The 17680-nt window shown below is 45.3% G+C and overlaps 1 protein-coding gene across 1 annotated transcript in view; it reads right to left on the bottom strand.

The window, feature by feature from the left end:
* The window catches only part of OAZ2 (ornithine decarboxylase antizyme 2), a 56569-nt gene extending 40738 nt beyond the window's left edge, over positions 1-15831 (bottom strand). The window contains 1 exon segment of the mRNA XM_067471468.1: positions 15659-15831. Coding sequence (XP_067327569.1) covers positions 15659-15831 — 173 coding nt within the window.
* Between the last annotated feature and the right edge of the window lie 1849 nt (positions 15832-17680).

Raw genomic sequence — 17680 nt, forward strand, 5'->3', positions numbered from 1 at the left:
TCCAGTGCTGGCCTTCTTTCTTGTACTGCAGAGAAGGGAAGCGAGCGGGCATTTCTCAGAGCAGGGCCGGCGGCACTGCCATGGCCTTTGCCCTGCGGGCTGGTTGGCAAAGTGGGGAACCTGTTCCTTTAACGGCACCAGCTGGAGAAAATTCCAGGCTCTGGGAATGCAGCGCTGGCTGGCTTGGTGAGAGGCGAGGGAGCTGGGAGCCGGGGCTAAGTGCTCTGTGGCTGCCGGATGGTGATGGGATGCGACGGCTGCAGCCAGGCGTGCAGGTGGAGATTGCATTCGCTGCGGCCGCTGGGAGGGGGGTGGGGAGAGGTGAGCCAGCGCCGAAAATGCAGAAGATGGAGGGCGAAGACACAACAACATCTGCAGCTCTGCCTCCTGCAAAGGGCTCCCGGGCTGGGCCCATAACCAACGTTATGGTCTGTTGCCCGTGCGGAATGCAAGGAAGCTTCCTCTACAGCAGGCATGGGCAAACTTGGGCCCTCCCTCCAGGTGTTTTGAACTCCAACTCCCACCATTCCTAACAGCCTCATGCCCTTCCCTTTTCCCCCTCAGCCACTTAAGTGCCCTGCTTGATCGGTGATGGCACAATCATCAGCATAGATGAAATTTTCCCTATGGAAGAAATAGATCAAACTTGGGTCTTCCAGATGTTTTGGACTCCAACTCCCACCATCCCTAACAGCCTCAGGCCCTTTTATTTCCCCCCTCAGCCGCTTAAGCCACCTGTTTGAGCAGTGATGGCACAATCGTCAGCATAGATGAAATTCTCCCTAAGGAAGAAATGGATCAACTTGGGCCTTCCTGATGTTTTGGACTTCAACTCCCACAATTCCTGGCCTCAGGCCCCTTCCTTTCCCCCCTCAGCCGCTCCCTAACTGTGGAGCCCTATTCTTGACCTGCATGTTCTCCTGCCATGAGGGCTTCGGTTTCCACGTGCCTCTTCATAATCTACAGCACTGCTGGTCATAGCTGACCACCAGCTAGAACACTCAAGGGCCAGGGTTTCCCAGTTCTCTCAAGAACAGCGGACTTGAAGGTTGACTGAAAAACTGAATAACAGGGGAACTCCAGACAAGAAACAGTTAGGGACAGCTAACACCTCCCAAAAAAGGATTCCTCCAGGCAGTAAGAAGCCACACTTTGAAAACTGCTAGGGTATTAAATGCAAATCAAGGTGGACAATTCCTACATTCTTAGGCGATCTCTCGTTGTCCGAGTAGGATTGTCTTCCAATTCTGGCGGTGGGTCCGTAGGTGGCTGTGGAGCCCTATTCTTTATCTGCATCTTCTCTCACAGTGAAGGTGTTGGTTTCCAGATGGAAGGCAGTCTTGGTCACGGTTGGTTTGACATGCCTTCCTCTTGGCATGTTTCTCTCTTTCAGCCTCCATTCATGCCTCTTCAAATTCTACAGCACTGCTGGTTACAGCTGACCACCAGTTGGAGTGCTCAAGGGCCAGGGCTTCCCAGTTCTCTCAAGAACAGCAGACTTGAAGGTTGACTGAAAAACTGAATAACAGGGGAACTCCAGACAAGAAACAGTTAGGGACAGCTAACACCTCCCAAAAATGTCTATGCTACAGTTTTTAAGGTTGACTTTGAACCCATCTTTCAATCTCTTTTCCTGCCTGCCAACATTCCGTTTTCTATTCTTGAGTTCAGTCGAGCAATTGCTTTGGGAGATGGTGGTTGGGCATTCGGACAACGTGGCCGGTCCGGAAGGATTTGAGGGGACTGACCCACCATCGTGGGAGCTGTACTTTATTTTGCAGCCAGAGACCACACTGGACCCCACCAATGATGCATCTAGAGCAAGCTAGCCCAACATGACTAAGTTTAACTACTGATGGAGTTTCAGGAGGTTAACCTGGCATGATATGGGTTGTACTTCACCCGCAAACCTTATGCATTTGTATAAAATTAAAAAAATACATTTTCAAATAACCCCGGCAATGCTGGGTACGCAAGCTAGTATCTAAGTGTTGCACTCCAGGTCAGGAAAAAGCCCTCTGACTTTAAAACACACCACAGGAAAAGTGAAGAAACAAATCTTCTTTTATTGAAGCTTAGTAAATAGCCAGAAGAAATAAATGCTTGTAAGAAAATAAGAAAGTTCCAAAAAGTAATAAGTTCATAAAAGGTAACACAAAGCAATGTCCACACCAGATATAAAAGCAATCCAAGATAGCATTAATCCAGACAGAAATCAACAGGATGCAAAGACAATCCAAAACGCTAGAAAACTCTACAGCAGTGGTTCTCAACTTGGGGTCCCCAGATGTTTTTGGCCTACAACCCCCAGAAATCCCAGCCAGGTTACCAGCTCTTAGGATTTCTGGGAGTTGAAGGCCAAAAACATCTTGGGACCCCAGGTTGAGAACCACTGCTCTACAGGAACAAGACCCTTTTAACAGGATTACCATGGCACATGAACTCGATTTCCGAATGATGCCTGATCTAAAAGGTTTTCCCTTGAGGCAAACCTTATATCCCAAAACTCAGAAATTGGTTTCGCTTTCCCCCACATTTACCCCTTATCAGACGAAGCCTTTCAGAACAACGTAAACACTAAGTTTGCTGTCGATCCTGGCAGATCTCCAGCCACCTATTCTTCAGCTCCCTATCTGGCTCTGGCTGCTCATTAAAATTCCCAGGTGTCAGATTGTTTTCCAAACCCAAATCATTAGAGCTCACAGAGAGAGGGAGTGAACCATCATTACTCGGCCCAGCAGGAATATTCTCATGAGAAACCGCCCTTTGCACTGGGGCCTCTCTGTCATTGTCTGCATGAAAATCATTGACCAAACCATCTCCATCCTGTACCTCAGCCTCAGCACCATCATTTCCCTCATAATTTCCCGCATCAGGATCCTGAAACACAAACACAAGCTGATTCCCAACAATAAGCAAAAGGTGAGGACGCACAATTGCACCTGTTTATATGATCATACTATTCATTACCCAATGTTGTTGTAATCTAGTTGCTGTTCAGGGTTCTCCTCATTACACTATGGAACATGATTTTTATCCCTGGGTTATAAATATCCTTTCCTAGTTGGTTCTGTTATCAAAACATGGAAAAAAGTTTATTAAACTGCAAAAACCTTTGTTCTTGCAGGACATCCTGTAACAAAATTTCGCTCTAGTTTTTCAATGAATCTCTCAACCAATTCAACATAGTTAAAAGCCAAGTTTCTGGGGCATATAAACTACTTTCAAAGTACGTAATGCACATTTAAAGAGGAATAACACGTTCAAACCAGGAACAGAAACTTTTCCAATTTTGTGACATAATTTGTCACATACATTTTAATTCTCAGGAGAAAGCCACAATAATCTGGGGCTCAAGGGTTCCCCGCCCTACTGTTAAGAGGTCAGGAAAGTCAGGACCATGGACAGCTCTCCAGCCCCAAATGTGGAAGATCTCCTACCTCCCCGTTCAGGAAAGATGCTATCTCGATAGGGCAGGCATGGGCCAATTTGGGCCCTCCCTCCAGGAGTTTTGGACTCCAACTCCCACCATTCCTAACAGCCTCAGGCCCCTTAAGCTTAAGCGGCTGAGGGGGAAAAGGAAAGGGCCTGAGGCTGTTAGGAATGGTGGGAGTTGGAGTCCAAAACTCCTGGAGGGAGGGCCAAAGTTTTCCCATGCCTATGTTAAAGTCATACAAAGGAGCATTCTGAACTCCACCAACAATGGAATTGAACCAAACTTGCACACAGAACTCCCATCACTAACAGAAAACACAGGAAGGGTTTGGTGGGCATTGACCTTGAGTTTTGGAGTTGTAGTTCACCTACATCCAGAGAGCACTGTGGAGTCAAGCAATGATGGATCTGGACCAAACTTGGCAGGAATACTCAATCTGCCCAAATGTGAACACTGGTAGAGTTTGGGGGAAATAGACCTTGACATTTGGGAGTTATAGTTGCTGGGATTTATAGTTCACCTACAATCAAAGAGCATTCTGAACTCCACCAGTGATGGAATTGAACCAAACTTGGCACACAGAACTCCCATGACTAACAGAAAATACTGGAAGGGTTTGGTGGGCATTGACCTTGAGTTTGGGAGTTGTAGTTCACCTACAACTAGAGAACACTGTGGACTCAAGCCATGATGGATCTGGACCAAAATTGGCATGAATGCTCAATATGCCCAAATGTGAACACTGGTGGAGTTTGGGGGAAATAGTCCTGGACATTTGGGAGTTAAGGTTGCTGGGATTTATAGTTTACATGCAATCAAAGAGCATCCTGAACTCCACCAATGATGGAATTGAACCAAACTTGGCACACAGAACTCCCATGACTAACAGAAAATACTGGAAGGGTTTGGTGGGCATTGACCTTGAGTTTTGGAGTTGTAGTTCACCTACATCCAGAGAGCACTGTGGACTCAAACAATGATGGATCTGAACCAAGGGAAATAGACCTTGACATTTGGGAATTGTAGTTCCTAGGATTTATAGTTTATGTACAATCAAACAGCATTCTGAGCCCTACCAATGATACAATTGGGCCAAATTTCCCACACAGAACTCCATGACCAACAGAAAATACTGTATTTTCTGATGGTCTTTGGTGACCCCTCTGACACCCCCTCGCAACCCCACCTCCCCAGCGGTCCCAACCCACCTTTTGAGAAATGCTGATATAGATCATTACTTTAACTGTGATTATGTCAATGTACTTTGGCTTCATGTCTTATTGCACATGTGTGCCTTAATGAAAGTGCCTGCATGCTGCCCTGCAAATAGTTTATGGTGACCTCCTCCAGTTTCCTTTCCTGTGGCCCAAACTGCAGTATAGACATGCATATACACACATCCACTCACTCGCCATTCTGCAGCAAAGCTTCCCCATCAGCCCTTGCAAGAGACTGGAATATTCAAGGCAGCATCCGGATCCTACACATTTAATGTCACGAAGAATGGCTTTCGAGTGGGAATGTTCCTTTCACAATGTGTTAGCAGAAACAACCAAGACTGAGGTGGAAGGAAGACAAGAGCAACGAAAGGGATTTAGAATGAGAAGGAGAAAACATGGGAGCTGAAGACCACCATTTGGCTTCCCATGATGTTTGGCTGGTATTCCAAGATCCTTCTTTCAATCTGTTGGCTGACCCAGGTCCAAATGTATTGTGTGAAAGCCTGAGCCCCGATACAGCTTCATATCTTTTAGATACACGTACATAGCGCTCTGTTTTCTGTGTCAGCCCTCAAGTGTTGAGATCATTCCTCGGCCCCCAAGAATGAAATATTTAGAGTAATTTAGAGCAATTTCATGTCCCGAGTAGAGAGGCCGGATGAATATTTCACAAGCCATGTATCTCTGCAAATCTTGCCAGATGATGTAAAGGCAGAACGCAACCGGAACCAATCCCCCCCCCACCCGCCCCCCAGCCAAGGCTGCTCCTTCCTTGGCTCTGTTTACTGTGTGCACCAAACACACACATTTGTGTCTGTGTGAGTGTGTCATAACTTCCCTGCATCTCTCTTTGGCCTGCAGACAATGTTTTGCTTATGACAAAACATAGCTCAACGTTGGGAGGCCATCTTCCCAGTTTCACTTTTCTCCACTAATAATAATAATAATAATAATAATAATAATACGTGTGAAAAATATCTTGGAGTCCTCGTGGACAGCAAGTTAAACATGAGCCAACAATGTGATGTGGCGGCAAAAAGGCCAATGGGATTTCGGCCTGCATCAATAGGAGCATAGTGTCTAGATCTAGGGAAGTCATGCTACCCCTCTATTCTGCTTTGGTTAGACCACACCTGGAATATTGTGTCCAATTCTGGGCACCACAATTCAAGAGAGATATTGACAAGCTGGAATGTGTCCAGAGGAGGGCGACTAAAATGATCAAGGGTCTGGAGAACAAGCCCTATGAGGAGCGGCTTAAGGAGCTGGGCATGTTTAGCCTGAAGAAAAGAAGGCTGAGAGGAGATATGATAGCCATGTATAAATATGTGAGAGGAAGCCACAGGGAGGAGGGAGCAAGCTTGTTTTCTGCTTCCTTGGAGACTAGGACACGGAACAATGGCTTCAAACTACAAGAAAAGAGGTTCCATCTGAACATTAGGAAGAACTTCCTGACTGTGAGAGTCATTCAGCAGTGGAACTCTCTGTCCCGGAGTGTGGTGGAGGCTCCTTCTTTGGAAGCTTTTAAACAGAAGCTGGATGGCCATCTGTCAGGGGTGATTTGAATGCAATATTCCTACTTCTTGGCAGGGGGTTGGATGGCCCATGAGGTCTCTTCCAACTCTTTGATTCTATGATTCTATGATTTTATAATTCAGCAAAGAATATCTCCAAAGAGTCAGAAAGGTTTTGAAGAACAAATTATGGCGGAAATACGATCAAGGCTCTCAACCCCTGGGCCATCCTCGTCATTAGATACACTGCTGGGATTGTGAACTGGACACAAGCAGAGCTGGAGGATCTGGACAGAAAAACAAGAAACATGATGACAATCCACTATGCATTACACCTACGTAGTGATGTCGACAGACTTGACCTGCCCAGTGCTTGGCAGCCAGGTTACTCACGGGAGCAGGGTACAGGGAGCGCACAACTCACTCGTTACGCCAGCTCCACTGGCTGCCAATTAGCTTCCGAGCACAATTTAAAGTTCTGGTTTAAACCTACAAAAAACCCTAAATCAGTGGTTCTCAACCTGGGAGTCAGGACCCCTGCGGGGGTCGCCAGGGAGTGTCAGAGGGGTCACCAAAGACTATCAGAAAACACAGTATTTTCTGTTGGTCATGGGGGTTCTGTATGGGAAGTTTGGTCCAATTCAATAATTGGTGGGGTTCAGAATGCTCTTTGAGTGTAGCTGAACTATAAATCCCAACAACTACAACTCACAAATGTCAAGGTCTATTTTCCCCAAACTCCACCAGTGTTCACGTTTGGGCATATTGAGTATTCATGTCAAGTTTGGTCCACCAGATCCATCATTGTTTGAGACCACAGTGCTCTCTGGATGTAGGTGAACTACAACTCCAAACTCAAGGTCAATGCCCACCAAACCCTTCCTGTGTTTTCTGTTGGCCATGGTAGTTTTGTGTGCCAAGTTTGGTTCAATTCCGTCGTTGCTGGAGTTCAGAATGCTCTTTGATTGTAGGTGAACTATAAATCCCAGCAACTACAACTCCCAAATGACAAAATCAAACCACCTTCCCCCAACCCCACCACTATTCAAATTTGGGCATATCAGGTATTTGTGCCAAATTTGGTCCAATGAATGGAAATACATCCTGCTTATCAGATAATTGTATCACAATTAATAACAGGAACAAAATTACAGTTATGAAGTAGCAAAATAATGTTATGGTTGGGGGTCACCACAACATGAGGAAATGTATTAAGGGGTCGCGGCATTAGGAAGGTTGAGGAACACTGCCCTAAATGGTTCTGGCCCAGTTTACCTGTCCGAACGTATTCTCCCCTATGAACCATCAAGGATGCTAAGATCTTCTGGAGAGGTCCTGCTCTCGGTCCCCCCACATTCGCAAGCGCATCTGGTGGGGACGAGAGACAGGGCCTTCTCTGTGGTGGCCCCTCGGCTATGGAACAATCTCCTGAGTGAGATCAGATCTGCCCCCTCCCTCTCGTCCTTCAGGAGGGTAGTGAAATCCTGGCTATGGAACGAAGCATTCCTAAAATAATAGCTGAGACCGGTTAAAGACCAAAGTGAGTGAACACATATGCAGGTTGAGTTGTCCACTATTTTATCTTGGCAATTTGGCTTATATGTATTTTTTTTTTTGTATTTTAATCTTGTATTGTTTTTTGATGTTTTAGTTTGTATTAGTAGCATTGAATCTTTGCTGTAAGCCGGCCTGAGTCCCTCTACAGAGGTGAGAAGGATCGGGATAGAAAAGTTTTAAATAAATAAATAAACAAATAAATAAATGGAAGCGATGCCATCCGATCCGTAATAGACACCAGGCAGTATCCTTTTGAACTTCGAAGGCCTCCCCTCAGTCATGTGGCTAACCAGAGGATTAGCAAATTGGGGGAGATGAGAGGGAAAAGAAGCATCCTTCTGGAAGAAGAGTTTCTTCTTTTCCAACACACTTAGGCGAGCAAAAGCAAATGGAAAAGTTAAGGGGAAGTGAGAGAACAGAATGCAACAGGGCTGGCCCTATTGTTTGGTAAAGTGAGGCATTTGCCTCCATTGGCAAATGCTGGAGGGAGCCAACATCTTCCTGGAAGTAGGGAGCCATCTCTCTCTCTCTCTCTCTCTCTCTATCTATCTATCTCATCTATCTATCTATCTCTATCATCTATCTATCTATCTATCTATCTATCTATCTATCTATATCATCTATCTATCTATCTATCTATCTCTATCATCTCTCTCTCTCTCTCTCTCTCTCTATCATCCATCCATCCATCCATCCATCTATCTATCTATCTATCTATCTATCTATCTATCTATCTACCTACCCACCCACCCACCCATCTATCTATCTATCTATCTATCTATCTATCTATCTATCTATCTATCTCTATCATCTATCTATCTATCTATCTATCTATCTATCTATCTATCTATCTCTATCTATCTATCTATCTATCTAAATGCTCTGTGCATGAGTACCTTAAAAACAAAAGAACCAATTAACAAAATCACACCAAATTTGGCAACAAAACGTCTCACAACACAAGGAGTGACCATCACTCCAAAAATATGATTTTGCCATTTGGGAGTTGTAGTTGCTGGGATTTATAGTTCACCTACAATCAAAGAGCATTCTGAACTCCATCAACAATGGAATTGAACCAAACTTGGCACACAGAACTCCCATGACCAACAGAAAATACTGGAAGGGTTTGGTGGGCATTGACCTTGAGTTTGGGAGTTGTAGTTCCCCTACATCCAGAGAGCACTGGACTCAAACAATGATGGATCTGGACCAAACTTGCCACAAGCACTCAATACGCCCAAATGTGAACACAGATGGAGTTTGGGGGAAATAGACCTTGATATTTAGGAGTTGTAGTCACTGGGATTCACAGTTCACCTACACTCAAAGAGCATTCTGAACCCCACCAATGACAGAATTCGGGCAAACTTCCCACACAGAACCCCCATGACCAACAGAAGATACTTAAGGCCATCCAGTCCAACTCCCTTCATCAGGGCAAGAAAACATAATCAAAGTTGTATTGTCGAAGGCTTTCATGGCTGGAATCACTAGGTTCTTGTGGGTTTTTTCGGGCTATAGAGCTATGTTCTAGAGGCATTTCTCCTGACGTTTCGCCTGCATCTATGGCAAGCATCCTCAGAGAAGGTCTGTTGGAAGTAGGAAAAATGGGTTTATAATCAAAGTTCTCCTGACAAAGAGCCATCCAGCCATAGATAGATAGAGATAAATATTATTCACACACATACAGATATAGTATTATAGATTTGAAAGGGACCCCTAAAGAAGGACAATGATATGTTGCATGTTCCAGAGTAGGCAAATCAGACACTCCACATCAACACTGACAAAGCAACAGCAAGAAATACTGTTTACCCACAAACATAAAGAAATTCCATATATTAGAAACCAACACTTTCTCATTATTTTATTTTCCAGATCAACAGACTGGGCCACAGCAACACATGGCAGGGGGCAGCTAGTCAGTGTATAACTTATGTTAAATTGGGGATCAACCCCTTTTCCCAGGTAGAGCTCTTGCACACTGACTAAGCCGGCTACAGGTGGAGGCTGTGCTGAGTTTCCAGGCAATCTCACTGGGAAAGAGACTTAGGAGAAGGAGGGAGGCTCCTTAGCTCCCCTTTCCCTCTGCACTTTGGCAGGCCAAAGCCTGGGAATACCTGATTTATAGGCCTGTGCCTGGAGCTGTTTATTCCCAGTGAGTTATTTTTGCAAAAAAACAAAGGATGGAAACGGTTGGAAGCTGGGAGAGAGGTTTGCCTTAAATAGTAAAGCCCAAGAGGCAGGAGGGAGAGCGGAGCAGCTCCATTCTCCAGGGAGGGAGGCTCACAGAACACAGAGGTCCTCCTTCCCAAGCCTTAACCCTTTAGGAATAAGCTTTAGAGCCAACCCAAGCCTTGCTGCGGCCTGAGACCAAAACCAAAGTGGGGTCAGTTCCCCTTCTCTGCATCAGAAGATAACCAGATAGAGCAGGCATGGGCAAACTGGCCTCTGCAGGTATTTTGGATTCAACTCCCACCATTCCTAACAGCCTCAGGCCCTTTCTTTTCCCCCCTCAGCCACTTAAGCGTTGGTTATGGGCCCAGCACTCAGCTTAACTCTGGTTATGGGCCCAGCACTCATCTTAAGCAGCTGAGGGGGAAAAGGAAAGGTCCTGGGGCTGTTAGGAATGGGGGAGTTGAAGTCCAAAACACTTGGAGGGCTCAAGTTGTCCCAGGCCTGATCAAAGTTCGCCCATGCCTGGGCTAATGTGTGGATAGCCTTGTTTTGGAACAGGATATTCAACTTTGCAGCACTTTGATCCTTCCCAATAGTTGCTGCCTTTCCCTAGCCAGACTTTCCAAAGCCTTTGTAGTCCAATTAAGGCGAAAGGAACAGTGGTACCTATTTATCTACCCACGTTTGCATGTTTTCGAACTGCTAGGTTGGCAGGAGCTAGGACTAACAGCAGGAGCTCACCCCGTCTCAAGGATTCAAACTGCCAAGCTTCAGGTCAGCAGTTTAGTATCACAAGTGTTTACCCCATTGTGCCATTGTGGCCTCAACAAAGTACTAAAGGCACAGCAGTACCTATTTATCTACCCATGTTTTGAACTGCTAGGTTGGCAGGAGCTAGGACTAACAGCAGGAGCTCACCACGTATCGCGGATTCGAACTGCCAACCTTCAGGTCACCAGTTTAGTATCACAATTGTTTACCTCATTGTGCCACTGTGGCCTCGACAAAGTACTAAAGGCACAGCAGTACCTATTTATCTACCCATGTTTTTGAACTGCTAGGTTGGCAGGAGCTAGGACTAACAGCAGGAGCTCACCACGTATCACGGATTTGAACTGCCAACCTTCAGGTCAGCAGTTTAGTATCACAATTGTTTACCCCATTGTGCCACTGTGGCCTCGACAAAGTACTAAAGGCACAGCAGTACCTATTTATCTACCCACATTTGTGTGTTTTTGAACTGCTAGGTTGGCAGGAGTTAGGACTAAAAGTGGGAGCTCACCCTGTCTCGCGGATTCGAACTGCCGACCTTCAGGTCAGCAGTTCAGCACTACAATGGTTTAACCCATTGCACCACCACGGAAGTTAAGTCGCTCATCCTCTTTTCCAGCCTGATCCATGATACACAGACAACATGCAATACATCAGGATTGGGGAACATTTTATGTACTTCTCACACCATTAATTGTAACTGGAGTTGATGGGGAAGGGAAAGGAGGCATTGGACATGGCTTGAAGACATGCATTGACAACAACATACATAGCCCTGTGTCCTAGGCCCCACAGTCAGTGTTTGCAACATTCCTGCTCTTCTGCGTTGACGTATGCGCTCACAGAAGGATTCCGCTCTTCCTTTTTCCAAGCGCATCAGAAAGCTTTCCAGGGAATAGCGATGGGTATTGAACCCTGAGGAATGGCAGGTCTGGAGACCATCAGCCCCACGTTGTCACCACAAAGTGTGATGTGATGAAGTGGAAGAAGCTGGTTTTATCAGACGGCAGCTGTGAATAGCATGGTTTTCTGGGCAGGAAGGAATGCGGCATTGCGGTGCCATGACCAAGCAGCTCCCAAAGCCATTTATAGGGACAACTGGCCGCCTGCATTATCCTTGCTGGAGCTCTCTGCTCTCTGCTCTCTTCCAAAATGGGTTTTTGGTTCCCAACAAGGAGGCAGGTCTCAAACTTGCCATGAGCCTTATGCAGGTCTTTACACAATCACTCCAAGAATCCCTTGGGAGCAAACACTTCCAAGATTACGCTACTGCAACCTATAACCAGAATACTATTACTTGTTGTTATTTGTTTTTATTTATGTACTAGCTGTCCCCTGCCATGCGTTGCTGTGGCTCAGCCTGTGTATATGTGTTTTGTGTGTGTATAAATGTGGTTATGTGCATGTCTTATTTGTTACTAGCCATCTCTTGCCACATGTTGCTGTGGCCAGTGTGTATATGTGTTTTGTGCGTATACATGTGTGTACATGTGTATATATGTAGTTATGTGCATGTGTTATTTGTCGAAGGCTTTCATGGCCGGAATCACTGGGTTGTTGTAGGTTTTTTTGGGCTATATAGCCATGGTCTAGAGGCATTCTTTCCTGACGTTTCGCCTGCATCTATGGCAAGCATCCTCAGAGGTACTACCTCTGAGGATGCTTGCCATAGATGTAGGCAAAACGTCAGGAGAGAATGCCTCTAGACCATGGCCATATAGCCCGAAAAAACCTACAACAACCCATGTGTTATTTGTTACTAGCCATCCCCTGCCACATGTTGCTGTGGCCCAGTGTGTATATGTGTTTTGTGTGTATATATGTGTGTACATGTGTATATATGCAGTTATGTGCATGTGTTATTTGTTACTAGCCATTTTTATTTATATAGATTAGCCACCTGCCATGCATTGCTGTGGCCCAGTCTGTGTATATGTGTTTTGTCTATGTGTATATGTATGTGTATATGTGTATATATGTTGTTTTGCACACTCATTGTAATGTCTTTTTTTTTTTGGTTTTTAAAGTCTCTTCCACTGTGTTTTTCACTATTTTTATGAGTTATGAGTATTTTTATGAGTGATCGTTGGCCTGATGGTTGTATTGAGTCCAAATTTGGTGTCAATTTACCCATTAGTTTTTGAGTTATGTTAATCCCACAAACTAACATTACATTTTATTTATATAGACTAGCCATCCCCTGGCACGCATTGCTGTGACCCAGTCTGTGTATATTTGTTTTGTGTGTGTATATGTGTGTGCGTATGTATGTGTATGTGTGTAAGCTGTCCCGTGCCACACGTTGCTGTGGCCCAATCTGTGTATATGAGTTTTCTGTGTGAATATGTGTGTTTGTGTGTGTGTGTGTGTTTTGTAATGTAATTTTTGTTTTTTGGTTTTTTAAGTCTCATCTCCTGTGATTTTCTGTGTTTTTATGAGTGACTGTCACTCGTTGGCCTGAGAGGTATCTTGTGTCCAAATTTGGTCTCAATGTGTCCAGTGGTTTTTGAGTTATGTTAATCCCACAAATGAACATTACATTATATGTGTGTGTGTGTGTATACACACACACAGAGTTTTGTGCATGTGTTGTAATGTAATTTTTTTATTTATTTTTTTGGCATTTTAAGTCTCTGCTGTGTTTTCCAGTATTTTTATGAGTGATGGTCACTCGTTGGTCTTGTGTCCAAATTTGGTGTCAATTCGTCCCGTGGTTTTTGAGTTCTGTTAATCCCACAAACGAACATTACATTTTTATTTATATAGAAACTAGCCATCCCCTGCCACACGTTGCTGTGGCCCAGTCTGTGTTTATGTGTTTTGTGTGTGTGTATGTGTGTGTCGTTCAATAGGCTTTTCCTATAATCCCTCCTTATTATCCAACATTTTCACCTATCCAACATTCTGCCGGCCTGTTTATGTTGGATAAGCGGGACTCTGCTGTAATGATAGTCCCACCAAGCCTTTTAAGAAGCCTTGATTTGCCTGGAGTGTGAATGGGCAAATTTAGAAGACTGCCGTCCAAGGACGCAAATCCTCCCACCAGACTTTTCCCAGTGACCCTTAAGACCTTGATAAAAATATCGTCAGGGGAAGCCAGATTTGGGATCTGCTGGCAGCCTATCTTGGACTAGATCTCTTAAAGCCCTGAGCGGCGTGAGGTCGATGGGAAATCATTAAGGGGCTGAAACACTTACGCTCTCAAGTGGCAAGGACCCAAGTTATATATAACTTGTTGATGCATCCAAAGCACAATAAGGATATGACGTCCAATCCCTTTCTTCTTTTCTTCTGCCCTAAAATTATCTTCACTCTTATTTTCTCTCTTCCAGTGTCGCATTGGCTCTCAGGGCAAAGGAAGACCGATGGCATTTTTATTTATTTACTAGCTTGGGGACCTGGCGCTGGCCGGGATATTTGAGATAGGCATTGTTTTTCTGTTCTGTAGTTTTAGTCTAGATTCAATATCTGGTGGTTCAGTGGGTGCGGGTGAACTACAGCTCTCATATGCAAGTCCCATGGTCCATCCTCCTCCACACTGCACCAGGATGGTGGGTGGGTCATGGGGGCTTTGTGTGTCAAGTTTCTTCTTGATCGGTCATTGGTGTGGGTCGCAATGGTCTCAGGAAGTGAATGAAGGTACTGCAAATCCCATCATCCATAATGCATCATCCCACAAACCACACCAGGATGTAGAGTGGGTAATGGAATCTCTGTATGCCAAGTTCGGTTTTGCTCAGTCATTGGTGTAGATCGGAATGGTCTGAAGAAATGAGTGAAGATACTGTAATCCCCATCATCCATGGTCTAAAGTCTTTCACACCGCACCAGGATTTAGAGTGGGTTATGGGGACACTGTTCAATCTTGCTCTGTCACTGGTAAGAGTTACAGTAGTTTCATGAAGTGTGTGAAGGTATTGCAGGTCCAATCATCCATGGTGAATTCTCCTCCAAACCACAACAGGATGTAGAGTTGATCATGGTGGCTCTCTGTGCCAGGTTTCGTCCAGATCAGTCATTGGTTAGGGTTGCAGTGGTCTCAGCAAGTGTGTTTAGGTACTGCAAGTCCCATCATCCATGGTCCATCCCCCTCCAAACTGCACCAGGATGTAGAGCGGGTCATGTGCCAAGTTTGATCTTTCTCGGTCTTTGTTGGGGGCCACAGTGGTCTGTGGGAACCAAAGGGTTTGAAAGTACTACAAATCCCATCATCCATCATCCATTGTCCGTCGTCCCCCAAACCTCACCAGGATGTAAAGGGGGTCATGGGGGCTCTGTGTGCCAAGTTTGGTCTTGATCAGTCATTGGATGAGGGTCGCAGTGGTTTCAGTAAGTGACTGAAGGTACTGCAAGTCCCATCATCCATGGTCCTCCCTCCTCTAAACTGCAGCAGGATGTAGAGTGGGTCATGAGGGCTCTGTGTGCCAAGTTTGGTTTTTATTGGTCTTTGTTGGGGGCCACAGTAGTCTGTGGGAACCAAAGGGTGGGAAAGCACTACAAATCCCATCATCCATTGTCCGTCCTCCCCCATACCTCACCAGTACATAAAGGGGGTCTCAAGAACTGCGGACTTGAAGGTTGGCTAAAAAAAAAACGAAAAACAGGGGAACTCCAGACAAGAAACAGGGACAGCTATCACCTCCCAACAAAGGATTCCCCCAGGCAGTAAGAAACCACGCCTTGAAAACTGCTAGGCCATTAAATGCAAATCAAGGTGGCCAATAGCTACATTCTTAGGCGATCTCTCGTTGTCCAAGTAGGATTGTCTTCCAAGATCGGTGTACTGGTGGTGGGTCCGTAGGTGGCTATGGAGGCCTATTCTTGATCTGCATGTTCTCCCGCAGTGAAGGTGTTGGTTTCCAGGTAGAAGGCGGTCCCAGTCAGGGTTGGCTTGACACGCCTTCCTCTTGGCACATTTCTCTCTTTCGCCCTCCATTTGTGCTTCTTCAAATTCTACAGCACTGCTGGTCACAGCTGACCTCCAGCTGGAGCGCTCAAAGGCCAAGGCCTCCCAGTTCCCGGTGTCTATGCCAAAGTTTTTAAGGCTGGCTTTGAGCCCATCTTTAAATCTCTTTTCCTGGCCACCAACATTCCTTTTTCTGTTCTTGAGTTCGGAGGAGAGCAACTGCTTTGGAAGACGGTAGTTGGGCATTTGGTCAACGTGGCCAGTCCAATGGAATTTATGTCGGAGGACCTTCGCTTTGATGCTGGTGGTCTTCGCTTCTTCCAGCACGCTGACATTTGTCCACTTTTCTTTCCAAGAGATTTGCAGGATTTTTCAGAGGCAGCGCTGATGGAATCGTTCCAGGAGTTGCACGTGACGTCTGTAGACAGTCCACGTTTTGCAGGCGTATAGCAGGGTTGGGAGTACAATAGCTTTATAAACAAGCACCTTGGTCTCCCTAAGGATATCCCGGTCCTCAAACACTCTCTGCTTCATTCAGAAAAAATGCTACACTCGCAGAGCTCAGGCGGTGTTGAATTTCAGTGTCAATGTCAACATTCACACCTACCTCAGACAGACAAGAGTTCTTTCTCCCACCCTGGACATCATTCCAGAGATATATAGACCCAATTTTCCTCGTTTCCAACAAACTCAACAACCTCCAAGGATGCCTGCCATAGATGTGGATGAAACATCAGCATGTGAATGAAACATCAGGAGAGAATGCTTCCGGAACATGGTCAAACAGCCTGGAAAACTCACAACAACGCAACATCAATTCAGCTTAAGTACTCCATTGTTTATCTCTTTCTCTTCCCCCTTAGGGATTCCCTAACCACAATCCCACTCCCTCCCCCAAAACCTCCCTTTTACATTCTTTGGAAGCCCATTATCTCAGATATGCTATGGCACTGGATAAATTGACTTTTGTGGGTATTTTTGGCTCTTCCTGATAGCAGTAGTATTTGTTTAGATGCCCATGGCACCCCATGGCTGACAGAAGCATCTATTCAGGAGTCCTGGGCCAGAGAGAGCAGGCATGATGTATGTATTTCCGAAGAGGAGCCAAAAGGAAAGCTCTCTTGAATGTCTACTCAGAAGTAGATCCTACTGAATCCTCACAGGCCGGTATCAGTGAGGGAGTCTGTGGAGTAGCAGCCATGCCTTTGCATTCCCCGTCTCCCTGGCTTTTGACATCCCAAGGGTGTTGTGAGCCTTTGCAGATGTGGATGCCTGGCTTCTCTCAGCCCTCCTTCCGATTAGCGGTGACATTTTGCAGCTTGTTCACTTCACCGCAGAGAAGGCCCTTGAAGCTCCGAGGCTCAAGAGGAAAAATGGAGGAGGAGGAGGTGATTATTAATGCGGCACCAAAGTGGGAGAGAGGAGAAACTTTTTGCAGAAAGGCCCAGAGTAGTGGGGAGAAGTGAAATCCCCATCAGGAAATGTATTTTGGTTCTCATAGGAAATCTTGTAAACATTGGAAAAGAGGCATGCGCCTTCTCCTTTGTCATCTCCTTCTCTTCGGCAAGGAACACAAAAATACCAATCTTGCCACCCAAAAAATTGAGGTGCGACTATTATGTGATGAAATCCTCCTTCTGAAGAGTAACCAAAAGAAAAGCTCTTTTGAACATCTACTCAGAAGTAGACCCTAATGAATCCCCACTTTACTACTTCTTTTCCATAATGACGGATCTGGTTAGATACGGGAGATTTAACAGCATCCCTTATAATGAACGGAGTTGTATCTGCGGGGTATCTGTGGGGCACCTGAAATTGAGGATATAGCACACATATTGTTTGATTGCAAATTGTATCAAAAGGTGAGAGACTTCCACCTTTGTCCATATATCAAACGGACAATGTATTGGGATTCTCACATCAGAACAACATATTTTATGTGTGGCCAAGACCCAAAAATAACATATAAAACAGCTCTATACTTAAGCAAAACAATACGTCTGAGAACCACATATGTAGGGCTGATTGGGGTAAATTGTAGGGGTGATAATGAAATATGATGTATATACTCAGCTTGATCAGTTTATCAGTTTTA

This window comes from Anolis sagrei, chromosome 9 (genome assembly GCF_037176765.1).
Source record: "Anolis sagrei isolate rAnoSag1 chromosome 9, rAnoSag1.mat, whole genome shotgun sequence".
Classification (NCBI taxonomy): domain Eukaryota; kingdom Metazoa; phylum Chordata; class Lepidosauria; order Squamata; family Dactyloidae; genus Anolis; species Anolis sagrei.